Raw genomic sequence first — 19,622 nt, forward strand, 5'->3', positions numbered from 1 at the left:
TCCATATGCGGGCTCAGACTCATGCCCACGTGGGTCTACAAGCGCCGCTCCGCATGAGAACTGGCTGCTCACCGCTGATGGGCAGTGTCCTCCACCCATGTCCCGTCACGGGAGTGTCCGAGCCGTGTCCGGGACTGGACCGGGGGAGGGGTGTCCTCCCATGGCCTGTCACCGCGCCGGTGACCGGCTGAGTGTTTCTGGCTGTGTCTCCGGCGATATACCGTAGCGGCCCGGGAGGATCGGTCGCCTCTGGCGAGCAGCCAACCCGGCCCGTCCCCCCGACGGCCGTCACAATTTCTTGGCCCAACGGGTTTCGGCTGACTGCGGACGGACGGACACGGTCCTGAAAACGGTCACTGACCCTAGCCGGGTCCTGTCTGCCCCCTGTCGACCTGGCTGGCCCCACAGGCCCTCTGAGGCCCGCCTCAGGGGATGACCGGTCAGCCCGAGCGAACGAATGAGCTCTGTCATCACGCGAACTAATCCTGATCGACTCAGCCGACCGGCAGCTCGACACCGCCCGATGAGATACTGCTAATGGACCGACCAGCCCATGATCGCAAACTGCGCATTGGGCGCGCGATGCAGGCCAGGACCAGAGCTTCTGTCGTGTCGGATTTTCGTTCGCCAAGTCCATTCTGCTCGCTCTGTCTCCCTTTCCAGCGTATCCGTAAAGGGACAACAATAGAAGGCTTCCACAGCAGATGAGTCTGTTCTGGGTTACGAGGACAGCTCTCTGTGGTGGTGAGACTTCTTGTCAGCGACAGACTGAGACACGTATCCACTGTGGCTACGGCAGGACGAGGACGCTATCCTTGGTTTGGAGTGGGAAAGAGAGGAGAGACCTGAGACACGGTCTACGGAGAGAGAAAGAGAGAGAGAAAGACAGAGAGGACAAGAGAGAGAGAGAGAGAGAGAGAGAGAGAGAGAGAGAGAGGAGAGAGAAGAGAGAGAGAAAAAGACAGAGAGGACAAGAGAGACAGAGAGAGAGAGAGAGAGAGAGAGAGAGAGAGAGAGAGAGAGAGAGAGAGAGAGAGAGAGAGAGAGAGAGAGAGCGAGAGAGAGAGAGAGAGAGAGAGAGAGTCTCATGATTTGTGTGTCTCATAAAGCCACTTCAGCCTTTGAAGACTGTGTAGAACGGGTTTACCCAATGGTGAGACCATTCTGCTGTGGTACCGGGGTGGACAGACCATGGTTGACATTGAAATCCCCACCGCGGCACCACCGAACTCCAGACATCCCTCAAGTCGGTGACAGACAGAGGCACCCTAAAGTCGGTGATAGAGGTGCCCCACAGCCGGTGCCTTTGTGTGACAGAGGTTCTATTTCGTATAGCTATGCAAAGCTCTCAGCCATTGAGAGTCTCTGTTTGACCATGCTAAAAGACAGACTGCTTTCATAAATTGCTAAACAGCATCATGTTTGAGACATGACCAAGACATGACTGAGAGATGTGCTTGAATCATTGTTATAACCCTCGCCGGCCGAGGGGGGGGGGCGGGTGCCGCCCCCCCCATAAGGTTTTTTTCGCGATAGCTCCGAACACGCTGGCGATAGAGAGCTGAAACTTGGCATACCTGACCTTTGATCCAAGCCGGATCTTTTGACACCAACCGCATTTTTGGGTCAGGTCAGGTCACTGACCTATGACGTCATAAGTGAACCTCTGCACGGTCTTCAGATGTCGCAACTTCGCAACGCCCTCACTGCCAGAGGAGATGTCACAGGGAAATGAAACTTGCAGGATCTAGTATCCATTATGAGTCCCACAACTTGTATATCTCGGATTTTTCCTAAAGGTCATATGAGGTCAGGTCATTTTCGTGACCTCACCATTATAAGTCAATGGGGAAAAATGAAAACTGCTATTCTGGCGCCGGGAACGATCTCCAACTATCTCAAGCACACAGAATCGTGATTTGATGCACTCCTTGCAAGGTTAGATGCGTCACTTTTGCAATGTTGACCATGCGTGACGTCATTTATGACGTCATCAAGGTCATATTAGTTTTTCGTCAATAACTCTTGATCAAATTGAGCTAGCGAGTCGGGAAAGCCACCAATGGACTCAGGAAGACCTGCCGAATCGAATGATATGCGACATGACCTCTTTCGACCAACTTCGTGACCTGGGGGTGCTGACCTGACCTTGACCTGAGGTTAACACCCCAAGTTGACCTGACCCGGACAAAAAGTATATCATTCGACGCGCCTGAGCGAGACAAACACGATGCTGCCAAAATCGGCGCTCTGCGGCCGTTTTTTGCGAAGTTATTCACCAAAAAATGAACCGTACCTTGGGGCACTTGACCTGACCTCAGAGGTCACCGGTTGACCTAGGACCTTAAAATCGGGTACCAATCTCTGCGTCTCGTAACGGCGCACACGCTCGTTTTTTCCGCGACGCGCTAGCTCCACCAGGGGCGAAACGGCGATGGGGGGGTCGTACCCCCCCCCCCCTCGGCCGGCGCGTATGTAGAAAACCAATAGGTCCGGCGAGGGATAATAGGCGGGAAAGAAGCTTTATCAAGTACATAGATGCATTGTGTTCAGAAGGTGCAGCACTATAAACATATAAAACTCCTACATATATGACATGTCTAGCAGTAGCAGCGAGAAGCACTTTTCCACATATACGTAGTTAGTAGGTAAATGACAATGAGTTTTCAAAGACATGCACGCATAGGCAAATGAGCTTTAGGGTAATTACATTACAATTATATGAAGCTCTGAATTCGAAGCACATTAAATACACTCATACACTGCGTAGTGCGACGCGCAATCCATGCGTATTCATGTCCAATAAATTCAACGAAGCTCACTTAACTATATCAAACGCAATATAACTCTGAAAAGCTCTCTCGCTGCAAGGAACGATAAGTGGCTGCTAAGCTGCCGGATGGTTCTTAAGGTCGCCGCAGCTTATGTAACGCTTCAAGATAAAATGCATTGTGCATATATGAACTTGCCGCGCGCTGGAGTGCAGTTTTCCCCGAGGCGACCCATTCAAACCAATCTTATGAGCTGCTGAGTCAGCCTGCAGCCAGAGTTGAGCAATTTCGCAAACTGAATTTAGCTCCAAAACTAAGTAAGCTTCTCAGACTTCTGGGAAGCCCGCCCCCGGACAAATGCGCTGACGGCCCGGGCACGGGCTGGCGACGGGTCTGTCGACGGCGGTCCTCCCGGGAGGAGCAGATCACATCCAACTCGGACGATAGGCCGGAGGTTGGAGCAGAACTTGGCTGGAACTTGCGCAGTACGGCAGGGGCGTCTGTGGCCGCCAGTGGTCGATGTGAATGTCTTCAGTAGCTTTGTGCCGTCGATCTGGCAGTTCCGGCAACAGTGATGTCAAAAATAGCTTCTGACAGCCTGGGTCAATATCTGGCACAGCTGGCGCAAGAAAAAAAAAGTGCGTCACCCTTGTGGGAACGCACTGCGATACTGGCAGTAAAGATACATTTAAAAAATGGCTTAGCTTCAGCTATATAGCACCAGTCCTGCGCTCCATTAAATAATCAGAAATCAGAAATCACAGTCTCTGACTCTCTATTGCACTGCAGACACATCCGAATACCTTGCGCCGTGCTATTGAGGCCAGCCGAAGGTGTTCCAGGAATTAATTATATCAAAGCGCCCAAACCAGGGTCGTCCAGAGGCCGCTGAACATTGGAGAACTTGGCCATTTCATGTCTGTACAGTCGGCCGCCTGCCTGGCGTACTACGCATGCGAAACACGCTGGCCGTTATGTAACCAGTGGGGCATTTCATTTCCGATTTCATCAGTTGGGACCGCCCTCCGACCGACCTCTGTTTAGTCTGCAGTAGCCACTGAAACGAGTCCTCTCCAAACGAACCTGCCAGGCGACCGTCGACAGTCAAGGCTAAGTAGCGTATTGATGACATTTTGTCCCGAGTTCAGGCGTTTGATATTGGAAATCGGTGATTAAGATACCAAGAATAAGTATTATAATTAGTTATATTTATCCTTTCAAGGATAACGTGCGGGGCGAAGCCAGGGCTTGCAATCAGTTAATTCTTTGAAAACTGGTTTGCCTAATATAGGTATTTACGGTATAAAGCGAAGACATATTACACAATATAGCATGCACACATTGCACAGTCTTCAACTTAACACTGGTTACAAACTTCAGCGTTCAGTACGCCGGCTAAGGATATCTTGAACTTTTTGTCAAGATGTCAAGTCCTTCATTGCCTTGGTCAACGTCATAACTAAGTGGCATGAGTGATGTAGGTTGGTAGGTATTCATTTGTCAAGGCTTTATTTTTGGATGACAGTGAATTTGCTAAGATCATTTTGGCATTAATTGATCTACACGTCATTCGATTTCCAAGTTGTGTCGTATGGAGCAATTTATCAAAATTTAAAGATTACAGTTAACAGTGAGGTCAAGAGGTACAAATCAATTGGAAGTCCAAAAAATGGCTGCTATGTGGATCCCATGTTTAATCAACCCGCGCCCCGTTGGGGGGGGGGCAGAATCTGCCCCCCTCCCGTTTTTCGCCATAAACTTCTTAACGCGTTACGCCAGCGACGTCAAACTTTCAATACCTTATCATACGTCAACTTAACACGTTCTTTGAAAATTTGAGCGAAACCCGTCGTAAAATTTTTGAGGAAATGACGTTTAAGTGACGTCATGTCACGCCATATTCGCCTCAAAAACGGCAAAACTTCAGACGCCGCTAACATCGTCATTTTTAACCCTCGCCGGACCTATTGGTTTTCTACATACGCGCCGGCCGAGGGGGGGGGGGGGGCGGGTACGACCCCCCCTCGCCGTTTCGCCCCTGGTGGAGCTAGCGCGTCGCGGAAAAAACGAGCGTGTGCGCCGTTACGAGACGCAGAGATTGGTACCCGATTTTAAGGTCCTAGGTCAACCGGTGACCTCTGAGGTCAGGTCAAGTGCCCCAGGGTACGGTTCCGTTTTTGGTGAATAACTTCGCAAAAAACGGCCGCAGCGCCGCGATTTTGGCAGCATCGTGTTCGCCTCGCTCAGGCGCGTCGAATGATATACTTTTTGTCCGGGTCAGGTCAACTTGGGGTGTTGACCTCAGGTCAAGGTCAGGTCAGCACCCCCAGGTCACGAAGTTGGTCGAAAGAGGTCATGTCGCATATCATTCGATTCGGCAGGTCTTCCTGAGTCCATTGGTGGCTTTCTCGACTCGCTAGCTCAATTTGATCAAGAGTTATTGACGAAAAACTAATATGACCTTGATGACGTCATAAATGACGTCACGCAAGGTCAACATGGCAAAAGTGACGCATCTAACCTTGCAAGGAGTGCATCAAATCACGATTCTGTGTGCTTGAGATAGTTGGAGATCGTTCCCGGCGCCAGAATAGCAGTTTTCATTTTTCCCCGTTGACTTATAATGGTGAGGTCACGAAAATGACCTGACCTCATATGACCTTTAGGAAAAATCCGAGATATACAAGTTGTGAGACTCATAATGGATACTAGATCCTGCAAGTTTCATTTCCCTGTGACATCTCCTCTGGCAGTGAGGGCGTTGCGAAGTTGCGACATCTGAAGACCGTGCAGAGGTTCACTTATGACGTCATAGGTCAGTGACCTGACCTGACCCAAAAATGCGGTTGGTGTCAAAAGATGCGGCTTGGATCAAAGGTCAGGTATGCCAAGTTTCAGCTCTCTATCGCCAGCGTGTTCGGAGCTATCGCGAAAAAACCCTATGGGGGGGGGGCGGCACCCGCCCCCCCCCCCCTCGGCCGGCGAGGGTTAAAGGAATCAAGACGTAACAAAAAAAGGTTATACGTGATTCTACTTTATGATCTATCAAATGGCTATCTCGGTTTTTGAAAATTTTGGGTTTTGGCCTATTTTTTCTTCAAAAAATCAGAGAAGTCGTCTATGTGCACCTACATACCAATGTTTAGAAGAATCGGTTCAAAAATGTGGGAGTTATTCAATTTTTATGACGTCACGACACACAGTTTTTTATGTTTTTTTGTAGTTTTAGACCTCGTACGGAAACAAAAATAGCACCATTCGATGTTCCGTGAAAAACTGCATTAGATAGACACCTTTTTAGGTCTTAACAATCAACTTCAAAATTTGACCTCACTTGACCTGACCTTGACCTGGCCTGGTCCTGAAATTCATCCAGATATGGTCCATATCATTTGTTGACGGATTTTACTAATTTTACGGATCTTTCCAGTAGTTTCGGAAATACGGGGGCGGGAGGGGGGCAAAAATGCCCCCACGCGGAAGGTGGCCGGGAGGCCCACCACCTTCTGGGTAAAAAACTTGTGTCTTCACATTTTGGCAAAAGAGTCCGTTTTGGCCGTCAAAAAGCAGACCGATAATTCGATTTAAGTAGGCATACCTATAATATAACGTTCCTAGCTAATCGGGTTTAGAACAGCTTAACAGCTTTGTGTTGGGTCCCACCCATGTCGAGTAATCCCCGTAATTGGAATTAAGTCAATTTAGACATGATGATTGCTGAATGCCGGAAGCTGGCAGTTGATTATTCCTAGACTTGCATTGCAAGCTCCATTTGAAAGAGGCGAGCCATTTGTTGATTTTTTTAACCTACGCCCCGTGGGGGATGTTTGAACAACCCCGTACGGTTTTCGGCACATCTTGTAATGTACATATTTGATCTGATTTCATGTCATTGTTATCCTGTACCTGTGAGGAAGGGCGCCGCCACGCCCGAATATATTGGTTTATGTTTCTATTTCTGATAGAAATGAGCAACAGCTTATTCTTCATCCCTCTAATTATCGTATTTCATCTGCACATACCAAAAAGACCCAGTTTCCTCAAGAGTCAAGGTCAGGGGTCAGGTCACCAGTTCACACTAAGTAACCTTCAGAAAAATGTAATGTTCACAATAGCTACAGCGACGGGACAATAAGGTTTTTTAAACTTGCAGTGGCTTATAAGGATCACAATATTTATTAAAATATAAGATCTCGGGCTTATACGTCAGAACCTAAAATATGAAAAATATGGATAAAAAATATGTGAATAATATAAGCATCGTGTAACCAGTAAGTATTGTATAATGAAATGGAACGTTGAAACCGCAACTCCACATTATATACCTATCCCTGTGTCATCTTAGGGGATTTACCCGCGCCGTGCTGGTGGAGGCGTTTTTAAGCCCCCTCCGTTTTTCGCAAATATCTCACAAAACGGTGCAGCTGCGCTCCAAGGTATTTGACACACCTTTTCATATTCCTTGGATAAAATTGAAATGCGCCTCTTTTGGATGAACGTTTCTAAACACACTCACGCATCAGTTATGGGTAAACATGGTGCACTGAATCGGAAAATTGGACCTCTGACCCCCGTTTTTGTGCCCCTGAGGTCATTTCAGGTCATGAAAGGTCCTCAGCAGTTTTTTACAATAACTTTTCAATAGAGACATGCTATAGCGTTGAAAACACGTCAGATGTGTTTAGCTGGACGACACGGATCGACTGATATGCAACATGACCTTTTCCGGTCAGGTCAGGTCATGACCTTGAAATGCGGACAAATTTTCAAAATGACCTTTCAAGGTCAAAGTACCTATAGTTCATTCAACGCGCCTCGACAGGCGAAACACGATGATGGCAAAAGTAATGTGAATATTTTGAGTCAAAATTATTACAGAAAATATGTTTCATAAAACGGTTATTTTTCAAAGTTTTTGCCCTCTGAAGGCTAAATCGTTGACCTGATGTCAAATATAAAACATGATAGCAAAAGAGCGTTGAAAGAGCTATCGAATGCGCATTTCTGCGGCGCTAGAGCTCTATATTGATTCCCGAGTTATGCGCCGGGTTTTTGAACATTGTTGAATAAGCAAATTTGACCTTTGATGACTTCTGGCGACCTGACCCTCGACCTGACTTACAAAATGACTGGTGTTTTCTTAATTATTCTTGACGCTCTTTCGAATGCCGCTTACCGCGTGTCATTACGCATGACCCAGGAGCCGAGTTAAATGGGGGAAGGCGTGAAAATGCCCCCCCCCCCCTCCCCAGCACGACACGGAAAACTCAGACCACCAGTGCACGAGTGACTATGGTCTATGGTTGACTATGGTCCAATTTTAAAATTGACCTTTCAGTGTTCACTCGGCACGCGTCTTTACGAAAAAGAAGCACGATGCCAAGGCCACGATGCGTTTTACAAGCGATGTAAAAAGCTATCAGGAAAAATCATTGTCACAAAAATGTCAATTTTGATGGTTTTAGCACGGAATATATAGTCCACGACATATTCCGTGGTTTTAGACTTCTGGAGCCGAACCGTTTACCTACCTTGAGTCATGTTGATAGTTATTTAACAAAGCAACTTGTACTTGTAGAGCGCTAGTGTTTTCGTTTATTCGGCAGTGCTATGGCTATTGGCAGTTCTATTCGTTTCCGTGTGAAGAGTTGCTAAAAATACTGATATAGGTGACATTTGATCTTTGCCGACATGTGGTGATAAGACCCTCAATCTGACCTAAACAATGACTGAAGCTATTTCTTCCTATTTTTACGCTCCTTCGAGCGCCTTACTGGATGCCGCTAAGTGAGGCCGAGACAGATCGGGGAGGAGGAATTTACCCCCCCCCCCCATCCAAGTCAGCTACTTAATATTTTTTTTTTTAAATTAAATACTTAATTAAAATTTTGAGAACTTTCGATTGATAAATCTAGCTACACTTGAAGAAACCATACGTTTGAAATAGATGCGCATTTTCAAGTGAAGCTAAGTAGGCTAATCTTCCCGATGTACATGTATGGAACCGATTACCAGGCGATTGAAAAAAGGAAAAGAAAATTATAAATAAACCCGCACATAACATCAATAACTGATAATAAACAGTCGTTTAAAGCGCTCCATCATTGGGTCTCATTAGGAAGTCAACGCAGCGATAGCCGATAGGTATGTCTCTGGATCCTCAAGGTACCGTATGATGACGTTATTGTGACCTAGCCTTCGTCAATGTATTATTCGTGGGCGTCGAAGCTGTGAGACAAAAACTTGGAGCGGAAAAAATAAGCGGTCTATTAACGTCTGTATGTACGTAAGTGGCGCTTTAAACGTATAAGGAATAGTTAATGGCATGTGATAAGGCCCGGTAGGAATTGACCCGGAACAGGTTTCATTCCGGTGGTGACAACGCAATTTGCGCCTGCAGTCAGACAAAAACTCCGATCCTTTTGTTTAGGTCTAGCAAAGCATATGCCACATGTTCCGCACATCTGTGTTTAATTTTGATAACGTATGACAGAAGCCATTTCAAAGACACTGGCCGCTGTAGAGCGCCGATCACTCTCCGACTCAGCATTTACCGAACAAAATATTTGGATTACATCAGCCCAGGGGCCTGGTCTGGCTCATAGAGGAGCCGGGTGGCCGAGAAAAACAGCGTACCAAAAAACCGACCTAACTAGGCAGGCAGCAGCAGGAAGCTGCTTTTATGAGCAATGATCAAAGATGAATTTCTTCTTCTTGACAATGACTGCAGGCTGCAGCCGCTAGCCATGTTGCCTCCTCCCCTCCCACCCAGCTTGTCGTTTCTCCTTCAGCATTCCGTTCAGATGCATATGTCTGTGTGTCAGGTGAAGTCGTAACCCTGTTCCTTCGGTAACTGTAATGTGTTTCTCCTCCAGGCTCTCCACCAGACAGCTCGAACAGTTCCTGACCGAGCGGCCGTTTCTGCGGCTCGACTAGGTACCCGGCCGCGTTCCCCGCACGGCCGGGCCCGTTTCTGGCAATAATCCGGCCGGTTCTTAGTGCCTGTTTGGCCGCGGCTCCCATGAGACAAGGCCAGATCACATGTCTCCGTGTGGCGCACTCGACTGGTGCATGATCGCCGGCTGCCACCACCTCTCCAGGGAGGCGCGCTGTGCCCGTAAAACACGACACGGGTGCACGAGAGGCCCAGCGCGACACGTGGGGTGGCGCCGCCGCCGCCGCCGCCGCCCCGGACCACCGCCGCACTGCGCAGCCAGGAATGCATGGCACGGCTATAAATAGATCGGTGGATTGAGGGAACCAGTTGCGTTCTGCAGCAACTTGTGTGATTAGCGGCGGTTTCGGTGTCCGTGAAACGCTACTGACACTTCAACGAACTAGAGCCGATCGTGTGTTTATGTTTTATGCTTCCCTTCCTTGAATCCCGTCATCCGATCCTGTCCTTCATTCCACAGCCTCCGAAAACATTTCGATAGAGCAGTTTCCCTGTATTCTTTCTCAATTAACTGCTGTACAAAGGGCGCGACCAAAACAACGTCTCTTCAACATGATTACACGATGCATTCGAAAGCCTGGTGTGAACGACTGTCCTTACACCTCGACACACCCACTCAACATAAATAATGGAATTAAGACAAGAGCGTGTGCCACGCGCAGCCGGCCACACATATGCGCACAACGATCTTACAAAACAGTCGAGCGAACCTTTCATGATAAATTAAAAGCAGCGAGCGGGCGGTCCGGCCGGTGGGCGTGAAGTGGCCGCACCGGCCGGTCGCCTGGGTCGCCCCGCTGCCTCAGTTCGCCGATATCACAAGTACATGAACAGCCTGTAACCTGCCGACTGCACTACGCCGTCCAGCGACCAGCAACACACAGCATTCGGCTCGGGCGTGAGCCGACCGCCGGACCCACCGGCCGTCCGCGGCGCTATCCGAGCCCGAACCTCGCACGCCGCCAACAATACTTTAACGAAAACTCGTATGTGAACTGCGCTCTCGCGTCCCGTTCCGGCGTGCCTCGGCATGAGCCCGGCCTCTCGGGGAGACTCGCCGAGGTGCGTCTCGGTGCGGCCGGCTCCGGCCGTCGTTTGTACTCGCCCGGGCGCTCGGCATGACTAGAGGACCGGTGCCGCGGCCCACACCATCACAGATATGCGCTGCTGCCCGTCTGTCCTTCTCGCGCTGTGTCTGCCGCCGCCACTCAGTCGGGCAGGCAGAGATAGTCGGCCGGTGGTCTGGCCAGCGCCGGGTACTTGAGCCGCGTCGGCAGCTTGTCGTTGAACTCGCCCAGCTCATTCTCGGCGTAGTGGTCGACCAGGGCGTGCAGGCTAGCGTGAATGGCGTACGGCTTCGAGAAGCCAAAGCCGCGCTCCGTTCGGTCGATTAGACAGTGCTGTACCTGGCCCAGAGCGCGGATCGACAGGACGTACATCTCTGGCCGATCGCGGCGCCGCCGGATCAGGAACGTACCGTCCGGCTTGTCGCTCAGCACAGCGTCGGCACGCTGCCGGTCCCAGTCCTCGAGCAGCCAGTACTCCTCCTGTTCGGAGAGCGGGGTGACGCCGGCGCCCCTGTCTGTGACATCGGTGTCCTTGCCGACCTGCAGCTTCTCCAACCGGTCCTGGGTGATGCCGCGCCAGCGCAGCTCCCTCAAAACCTCGCTCTTGAACTGCTGCAGACTGCGCTCCTCCTGCCGCACGCTGATCAGGCCATGGTCGGTAGTGCGCGCGTACGGATGCTGCTTGGCCAGCTCCTCCTCCACCTGCTCCTTGCAGTGCCGCACCTGCTCCAACCTGCTCTCCAGTAGCTGGAAGTTCTTTGAGAGCCTGTCGAAAGAAGAACAATGCCGTCAGTAACGGATAAATGCACAGCGACGAAAACAGACGGCAGATTCTAAGAGTGAACGCACTGTGGGGGGTTATTGGAAACTACCTGCTGCCGAGGCAACATCTCCAAAGGATGTGTTCGCGGAGGTAGCATCAAAATGAATTTCGCTGTCAAACAAATTAAACCACTTGTCCAGAAAATGAAACTACCTGCCAGTATGCGTGCACACAAGACTAGTGGCAGCGGCGGTTATTTATTTTCTGCAGTACGATTTCCGAGCCATCGACTGGCACGAAGAGCGTTCAGTAAACACACAGCCCTTCGGCCGCATATTTTCAGGAGTGGTCTGGCCGACACGTGTCTCGCCGCCTGGGGGCCCAATAAACAGTCGACCACTGCGACCGGGCTGGCCTTGAGGGCCTTCCAAACACAACTTTTCTCGGCAAACAGATCGGTTCGCTGACCGGTCCGACATGGCGCCCCAGGCCCGCGCCAGCCGACGTTCCCGGCGACCCCAGGCCACGCTCCCTTCCACCCTCAATCTACCCCGCGGCAAAACCCGTCCCCATCTCCCTGTCAATACTCACTGTTCTTTCTCATGGAGCTGCGCTTTGCTGCGGTTAGCCAAGTGCAGTTCGCGTTGTTTCTCCAGCATATGCACGAGCTCGATATACGCCTCGAGCGCCTTCTTCTGGATGGTGATGCGCTCCGTGACAGAGTTTTTCAGCTTCTCCAGCCGCTCCAGCTCGCCCTCGAGCTTGTCGTGCCTCGCGTGGGCTTTGCACAGCTTCTTGATGAGCTCAGCCGCAGATTCGGAGGCGTGCTGCAAACACAAGGGGCGTACCGGTTAGTGGAGCGTTCGGGCCGGGGGTCGACGTTTGCAGACGGGCCGCAAACAGCCGCTGACAGGTCAGCCAACAGTGGGGTGATTCAGCACGCGGTTGGGGGCTGTATTGTTTGGATATGCATTGAGATTGCCGATAGGACACTAGTTACACTTAGTGTCCTATGGCTGTCATGTACTACACGTTGGACACAGCTCGCTGCCCTCCCGCCCTATGGACGGGCGGCCGGCGGAACATAATACAGTTCCGGTGACATAGAGAGTGTCGGGACTGCGACACGCCCACCCGACCAGCCAACAGCGGGGACCAGTCGGAGCCGCTCCCACCGGACACACCCGCTAACGGCCCGGATCCACCAGACAGATCCCCGATCCTGCGCAGTATCAGATCCAGACAGATCCGCAGCTGGCTCAGACTGAACAATGAGCGTGCAGCCCAATTCATCCAATTTAATCCAATTAGACTAATACCACACCGACATCGGGAATGCCAGCCGGCTGAACCCGCCACCTCAGACTGAATGACCCTGACATGACCCCACCCGCGCGCCCCTGGCCAGAGACGAATACTCACCGGTCGCGGCTCCGCGAGGGGCCTCTCGAGCCGCACGTCCAGCTGAGCGTTGTATTCCCTCAGGCTTTCTCTCCGGTAGTGGTCGATCAGACTCGCCACCGAGTCGAACTGGTACGGCTCCGAGAAGCCGAATTTGCCGTATTTGGAGCAGATGCGGATGAGCCGGTTGTTGCCGCCCTTGCGCAGACAGAGCGTGTACTCGCCGCTGGCCGTCTGAGAGTCCCGCACCAGGAACGTGCCGTCCGGCTGGCCGTTGAGCTTCTCGGAGGCCTCCTCGCGACTGATGTTGCCCCAGTACCACTCAGGCTTGGGGTCGAGCTCGCGGCGCAGGTAGGTTGGCTGAGACGACTCCCGGCTGATGCGCGGCGTGGCATCCCGGCTGGGTCGGGGAGGCAGGGCCGGCGGCGGCGGGTCCCACGCGGTCACATTCGGCCCACCCCACTCGTAGTTCATCACGAGCAGCTCCAATACGCGTGTGTGAAGAGACGATCGCTCCACCCACGTCCTGTAAACAGAGACAAAGACATAGCGTCAGGCCACAAAGGTCACACACACACGCATACACACACCGGTGTCCCACAATAGACAGGCAGACGGACATACCCATGACGACAAGTTTTCGAGGTCGGGCCTCCACAGCTCGCGGGACCACAAGGACAGCGCCCACCGTGCCCACCCCGCACACACACACACGCGCGCGCAGACAGACATACACAGGGAGCCGGCCGGCCGGCGCCACATCACTAATATCCACACACTGGCGAGCATATCACCGTCCCGGGTCAAAAACACCAAACACTCACTCAGAGATGGTCCTTGCCGTCCAGTTCGCACGTTTCCATCGCAGAAGAGTGTCCAGCTCCCACGAAATAAGCACGAAACGGCGCAGCGCGCACCAACACCTCCACCCCGGCCGCAGTTTTATCAACGAATCCAGTCGCCGGCTGCGCCAAGGCCGGGGCATTCAGCGCAGCGCCACCACCGGCAGTATCGACGTGCGCCGGCGCCGCTGCGCTGAATGCCGGTCGGCCTTCGGGCGGACGGCTGCCCGAGCAGGCTGTCGGCCGGCCGGCGCCCGCTCGGCCGAGTGGATATGTCACAACGGCCGGCTGACGTCAGCTCGGTGCCTCTCAGCGCCGGGAAACGCACATAATGGTGCGTGTGCGTCACCACCCGGGGTGCGCACGTGCCGTGGGGAAGCAACAGACGTCGTCGGCGCACTTCAAAGCGGATTACTCTGAATGTGGGATCAGAAACTCGGGTGGCAATGGAAGTCGCATTTACAATGCCCAATGCAACTCCACTCATCCTATCACCCAGACTCCGATTTCTCTCCTGAACTTCAACCACTAACCCAGCCTGGGGCCCAGCCAACGCAGCCGGTCCGAAAATACCGAAACCAGCCAGCTAAAATAACTAACGAAAATAGAGGGGCCGGCCGGCGTGCGGTGTCCGCCGGCGACCGGTCCGATCGGGCGGCCCAAACCGGGCCGAGCTGACAGCCGGCGAGGTCGCCGGCCGGCCGGCGCGGTGGCGCCACTCGGTGGTCCGAGCCGCGCCGCGTCGCCGGGCCCGAGTCGAGAGCGGCGGCATCCGTCGACCGCCGCCGGCCGGTCGTCATTTATCTGACGTCCGCGCCGACGGCGGAGGGGTGACGTCTCTCCGTCCGTCGCGCCCCTGAGCCGCCAGGAACCGGTCAGCGGCCAGGCCGAGCTCGGCACCGGGCGCCACACGTGGCATCCGACACACTCGCGTGTTCGTATAGACGGTAAAAAATCCACAGCCGGTTCGGAACACGGCGGAAAACGGACGCCAGGCCGCCGCACCGAGGCCGGGGCGGGACACGCGGCTCGTGTCCGCGCTCAGAGTCGGCGGGCGGGCGGTCGTTGCGCCGCTGAGTCAGGTGCTGAGAATGTGTGCCGGTCCTGCAGGCCCACCGTCGCGCCATGCACACGCTGTTTACATGGCCCGACGGGCACCGACGGCTGTGGCGCAGTGCTCGCGAGCCGGCCATGGCACGGCACGGCCGGTCTCGGCAGAGACCAGACAGACAGTTGCTCGGCAACCGACAGGAAAACCAGACAGCCAGCAAAAACGGCCCCGGCGAGACATGCACGCCCGGGAAATCAGCCACGCGGCGGCGGCGGTGGGGCTGACTGCGCCAGTCTCCCCTTTGGGCGGGGGCGGGGGCGGCGGCGGTGGCGGGGGCGGCCGCTGGCAGCTCAGTGTCCCGAGGGCTCCTGTCGGAAGTGACACGCCACCGGGTCTCCAGCCAACCGCCGGTCCGTGACCCACTTTTGGTGCCGCTCCGCAGTCCGCCGGCGCGTCCCTTATTTATCCGATCGGCGCCGCTGCAACAGCTCCAGCCGCCGCCAGCGGCCGGTCGCGCGCAGCGGCCTGACCCGAACCGGCCCGATACAAGATGGCCGCCCGGCCGGCGCGGCGGGAGCACCGACAGTTCGCCGGCCGACAAACAGCCTCCGACATTAGACAGACGAGTCTCGAGGCCGGCACTCCCACCCAGAGATGACGCCACACGGCTCACAGAGGGACGCACACATATACATATACACACACACACCCATACATACAGACAGACAGAAAAACAGCCGGCGCACATACGGAGCACAGGGCGGCCACTGTTCCCTGGAGACGGCAACTCAGTGCGACTGTCAAGGGGAACAGGGCCGCGTTGAACGCCCACTGATATGTCGCAGATAGCACACGAAAACAGTGATACACACGTGTGTCCACGACCCCACCGAGTGATAATACGCCCAGGATCGATGCTGGCCAGACCAACAGCCGCCGCAAGTCCCATGGGAAACATCGAATCAAAATAAAAGCCGCTTTCACATTACATGCACTGACACACCAACAAGCATGGCTTTCGGTTACCAGTCAGCCGGCGGCCTCCTTTCATTGACAAGTCCCTTCCACCAGCCCTCCCCTCTTTCCTTCCCTTCTACTCACGTTAGCTGGTCGTACGGAGGCCGGATGAGGACAAAGCTGAGCGTCTTGAGCAGCTGCGCGGGCGGGAAGCGGCAGCCCCGGTCCTGCTGTAGCCGACACAGACGGCACACATGGCGCATCACCAGTCGCAGAGTGGCAGCGTGGTGGTCCTGCAGGCGCGACACGAACGCGTCCACATCCGGCGCGCACCCCTCCGCGCTATCCTTGTAGGCTGCGAGGAAGAAAGGAGAGGGCACGGTCAGACAAATATCAAGGGCACAGCGCGGAGAAAATATACACTGCACATCAACAACAGCGACACTTTGTTATTCTTGTATGCATTTATTCGAGCCAGTCTGGCGAGGGCTCGTCCTCGCCTATCCACAACATCTCTTTCGAGTTTTACGTCCGTCCCTTCCGCGTCGTAGGTTTATATAACACCCCTGTCCCCCACACAAGTGTCCACGCTGACAATTTTTCAAAAACATTCATCGTTACATAAGCTTTGAAAGGCGTGCAGAACTGCGCACTGGTGGTCAGCCAAATGCGCCGCGTGCGCCACACATGTCACGCCGAGCCGCGGCGTGCCAGACCAGGCCCCGGAAGGTCCGTCGCGGCCGTGGTGTGTCGTGCGCCGGCGTGGCGTGTCGGTAGACGGCCCCGCCCGGGTGGCGCCGGTGTGGGGTCGACGGGTACACCTCCTCCCACGGCCGACTCTCGACAGGGAGAGGAGAGGTACGCACCTCGCGACCCGCACAATTCCGCCCCTACACCACCCACGGACAGACGGCAGGGAGAGAGAGAGCAGGACGCCGCGTGGGACGAGCGCTGCCGGCAGCGGGCACGATACCGCGACAACAGGAGCTCACGGTACTCTCCCGCTAATCGCATCCACGTCGATCAATGCCCGCAATAACACAAAACCAATCTAGTTAGCGAGCGCTGACCATCGTCAGATACGCGCGCGGGCGGCGAGGCGGTATTTTCCGTCTACGCCGGTGGCTAAGCCCGCTGCAGCGGTTTCCACGATCAGTGAACCCCGCAGCCGACCCCGTGCCGTCGCGCTGGAGCGGTGCCATCACAGGCAGACACCGGCGCCGCCAGCCCACGCGCGGCACCGCGGTGTTTGCAGCGTATTTCGCCTCCACGTGTCGTTGGCGCAGCGCGTGCGTGCGCCGCCCGGCCGTCCGTCACAATGGTCGGCGCTTATCCTGCTGATCACGCGCGAGGCCGACTAGTTCGCTCTGCCCACCTCTTAACTCTCTCCCCTCGTGATTTGGCCTGGTTGCAACACACGGCACCCAGCCGGAGCGGCGCGGTTGGAAACAGCGGGTTATATCAGCCACCCGGGACGTGGATACGAATGTGGGTCCATCCCCGTCCCTCGGTTCGAGAGATTAGTGTCACGGCACGGGCCTGTCTGTCGGCAGAGGACTCCCGTCCCGCACCGTGACATTGAATGTGACGTGACGGGCCCTAAGACAGTGCACTCCCAGGTCCGGCCAGGTGACACTCGCACCACCGAACAGCTGCGCCAGCCGAGCGAAATAGCTGACATTTCGATTTCCCGAAATTCCCGCTGGGATAACGAACCAGCGAGGCAGATAATTGGACCGGCCGGACCAAATTGGTCCATCGATACCACTGTCATTAATCGGCCCATAAAACGCCACACTTGCCAATAAATAAGGTCTGTTTTCAAACACAATGACAATTAAAACTAACTGAGGTTTGTTAGTCAAACTAGTTTATACGATGTCAATCGATCAAGGATTCATTTCAGTTGTGATTGAATTTGCGATGTTAAACACACTGTGAAAATAAACAAGCAGCGTGACAGAATAGCAAAGAGCAATACCATATTCAGCACAGCTGCAACTAAGTTATTTCAAGCCAGCTGCTACAACCCCTGGCACATCAACCACGACGTTTCTGATGCAACTCCATCCGAACTCGACACACTAGCTGATAGAGCCCCAGAGTGCAGAGCGCAAAACACTGCCTGACGACACATCCCGGCTGGTAAATAATTAAACAACGCCTCAGTTGCAGGACTTGATCAACAACAGAGGACAGAGGCTGGCGGTTGGTGGGCGGCTGCACGTACCTTTGGCAAGTGTCAACATGTCCTCATAAGCTTCTGTAGGTATCACAGGGTTGGGCAGCTGGGCCAGGTACTTTTTCACCAGACAGCTCACGTGTGAGAGGTCAAACTCGCCGAGGTCGGCGCCCTCCGGATCTGAAACAGGAGAAGACGAGTTGTCAGTAAGTTATCCTTCACATTTCCAGTCACATACACACATACACAGCGCACATCTATGTAGAGCCAGACTAATACGAATATATATTGCGCTAGACCGTGTGAGGTATGCGACAATATGGTTCATCCCATAGCGTTGATTCAGTTATCACAGCGTAAACACGCTGTTCCACGAATGTCGGCGAGTTGATGCGTCTCTCGCTCTCTCCGCTCTCTCTTGAGCCGATCGATACCACTAGCACGGTATAACGTCAGAACTCAGAGCAGCCAGCTGATCGCCCAATTGGCATGCAGAGATACTACCTAACAGCGGCACAGCTATATCAAACGACACATATCGTCATTTTCCAATATCACATTCAGTGAAGCACCACCTCAGCGTCCTCGACACTAGAGATAAGCATCTAACCCAACTCTAAGCTCCTGCCAGCCGATCGACCCCTGGCGGCGACCCGTAAACTCAAGCTTCACCGTCTCACCGCCGGGCGGCCACGGCGCAATAGGCGGCCACCCCAAGAAGGGAGGGGGGAGGGGAGACCATGACGGCACGTGCCGGGCCGCCCCAGAGAAAATGACACCCATCTAGTAAGACGCCACTGCCGGTCGGCCGGCTCTTGCCCAAAATGAAATAAATAAAGAAAAATAAAGTCCCAAAGTAGCCCGAGACCAAGATTCATTTGAGGTCATATTTTAAGACCAGAAATAGGCCGTCGATTTATAACGTGTCGTCGGATAGAGCGGCACTGAAAACTTCCGATGGTATTCAATAACAGTCAGAAAATTTTATAATTTAAATATGGCTGCAAAGAAGTATTTGGATACGTTTTTGCCGACAAATGAGGTTTCTATGTCGGGTGTTGGTGTCTGCAAGAGCCCGTCTGTTTGCACGCCAGCCATCTGACATTCGAGACACCGCCAGCCCGAAATAGCCTATAACCGCCAGCATCAGCACCCGAACCGCGAGCGCGCCGCCTATGCATATGTATCAGCATACAAAGCAGGGGCCCGTCGTGTTACATCGGCCCGGACCATGTGGAAAACCGGTCCGATTTGCACTCGGACACGCGGGCCCCTCGGCCGTACACGCCAGATAGCGACGACGAGCCCAGCCCTGGCCGCCACTCACCGCGCTCCAGGGCGTCCCGCAGCGGCTTCAGGTCGTCCCAGGTCGGCGTCGTCTCCTCGTAGATCTCATAGCAGTTGATGTGCCGGTCGCGCTCGCAGAGACGCTCCAGCGCCGATAGACAGGCGATCAGCACGGGCGGCCCCAGCTGTCGGCCGGACTGGAAGGTGGCGGTGAGCTCGGCGCCGAACAGGGACGGCGCCGGCCGGCCCACGGTTCCGGGCTCGCAGGCGGGCAGGCCGGCCGGCTGGGAGCCGCAGCGCCGGTGCACCACCAGGCCGCACTCTGTCGAGCGGAGGAGGAGAGGCA

At 54.0% G+C, this 19,622-nt stretch overlaps 1 protein-coding gene across 3 annotated transcripts in view; it reads right to left on the reverse strand.

Moving 5' to 3' along the window:
- Positions 1-10,204: 10,204 nt before the first annotated feature.
- Positions 10,205-19,622, reverse strand: part of LOC122384298 (phosphatidylinositol 3-kinase regulatory subunit alpha-like) — a 151,731-nt gene continuing 142,313 nt past the window's right edge. For all 3 annotated transcript variants that reach the window (XM_043371574.1, XM_043371575.1, XM_043371576.1), the window contains 6 exons: positions 19,317-19,598; positions 18,038-18,169; positions 15,952-16,162; positions 12,979-13,483; positions 12,148-12,383; positions 10,205-11,559 (listed from right to left, as the gene is read on the reverse strand). In XM_043371574.1, the coding sequence (XP_043227509.1) occupies positions 10,935-11,559; positions 12,148-12,383; positions 12,979-13,483; positions 15,952-16,162; positions 18,038-18,169; positions 19,317-19,598 (1,991 nt within the window). In that variant the 3' untranslated portion in view covers positions 10,205-10,934. The remainder of the gene's footprint in view (positions 11,560-12,147; positions 12,384-12,978; positions 13,484-15,951; positions 16,163-18,037; positions 18,170-19,316; positions 19,599-19,622) is intronic.

Source organism: Amphibalanus amphitrite, unplaced genomic scaffold (genome assembly GCF_019059575.1).
Source record: "Amphibalanus amphitrite isolate SeventyFive unplaced genomic scaffold, NRLGWU_Aamphi_draft 000185F_arrow, whole genome shotgun sequence".
NCBI lineage: Eukaryota > Metazoa > Arthropoda > Thecostraca > Balanomorpha > Balanidae > Amphibalanus > Amphibalanus amphitrite.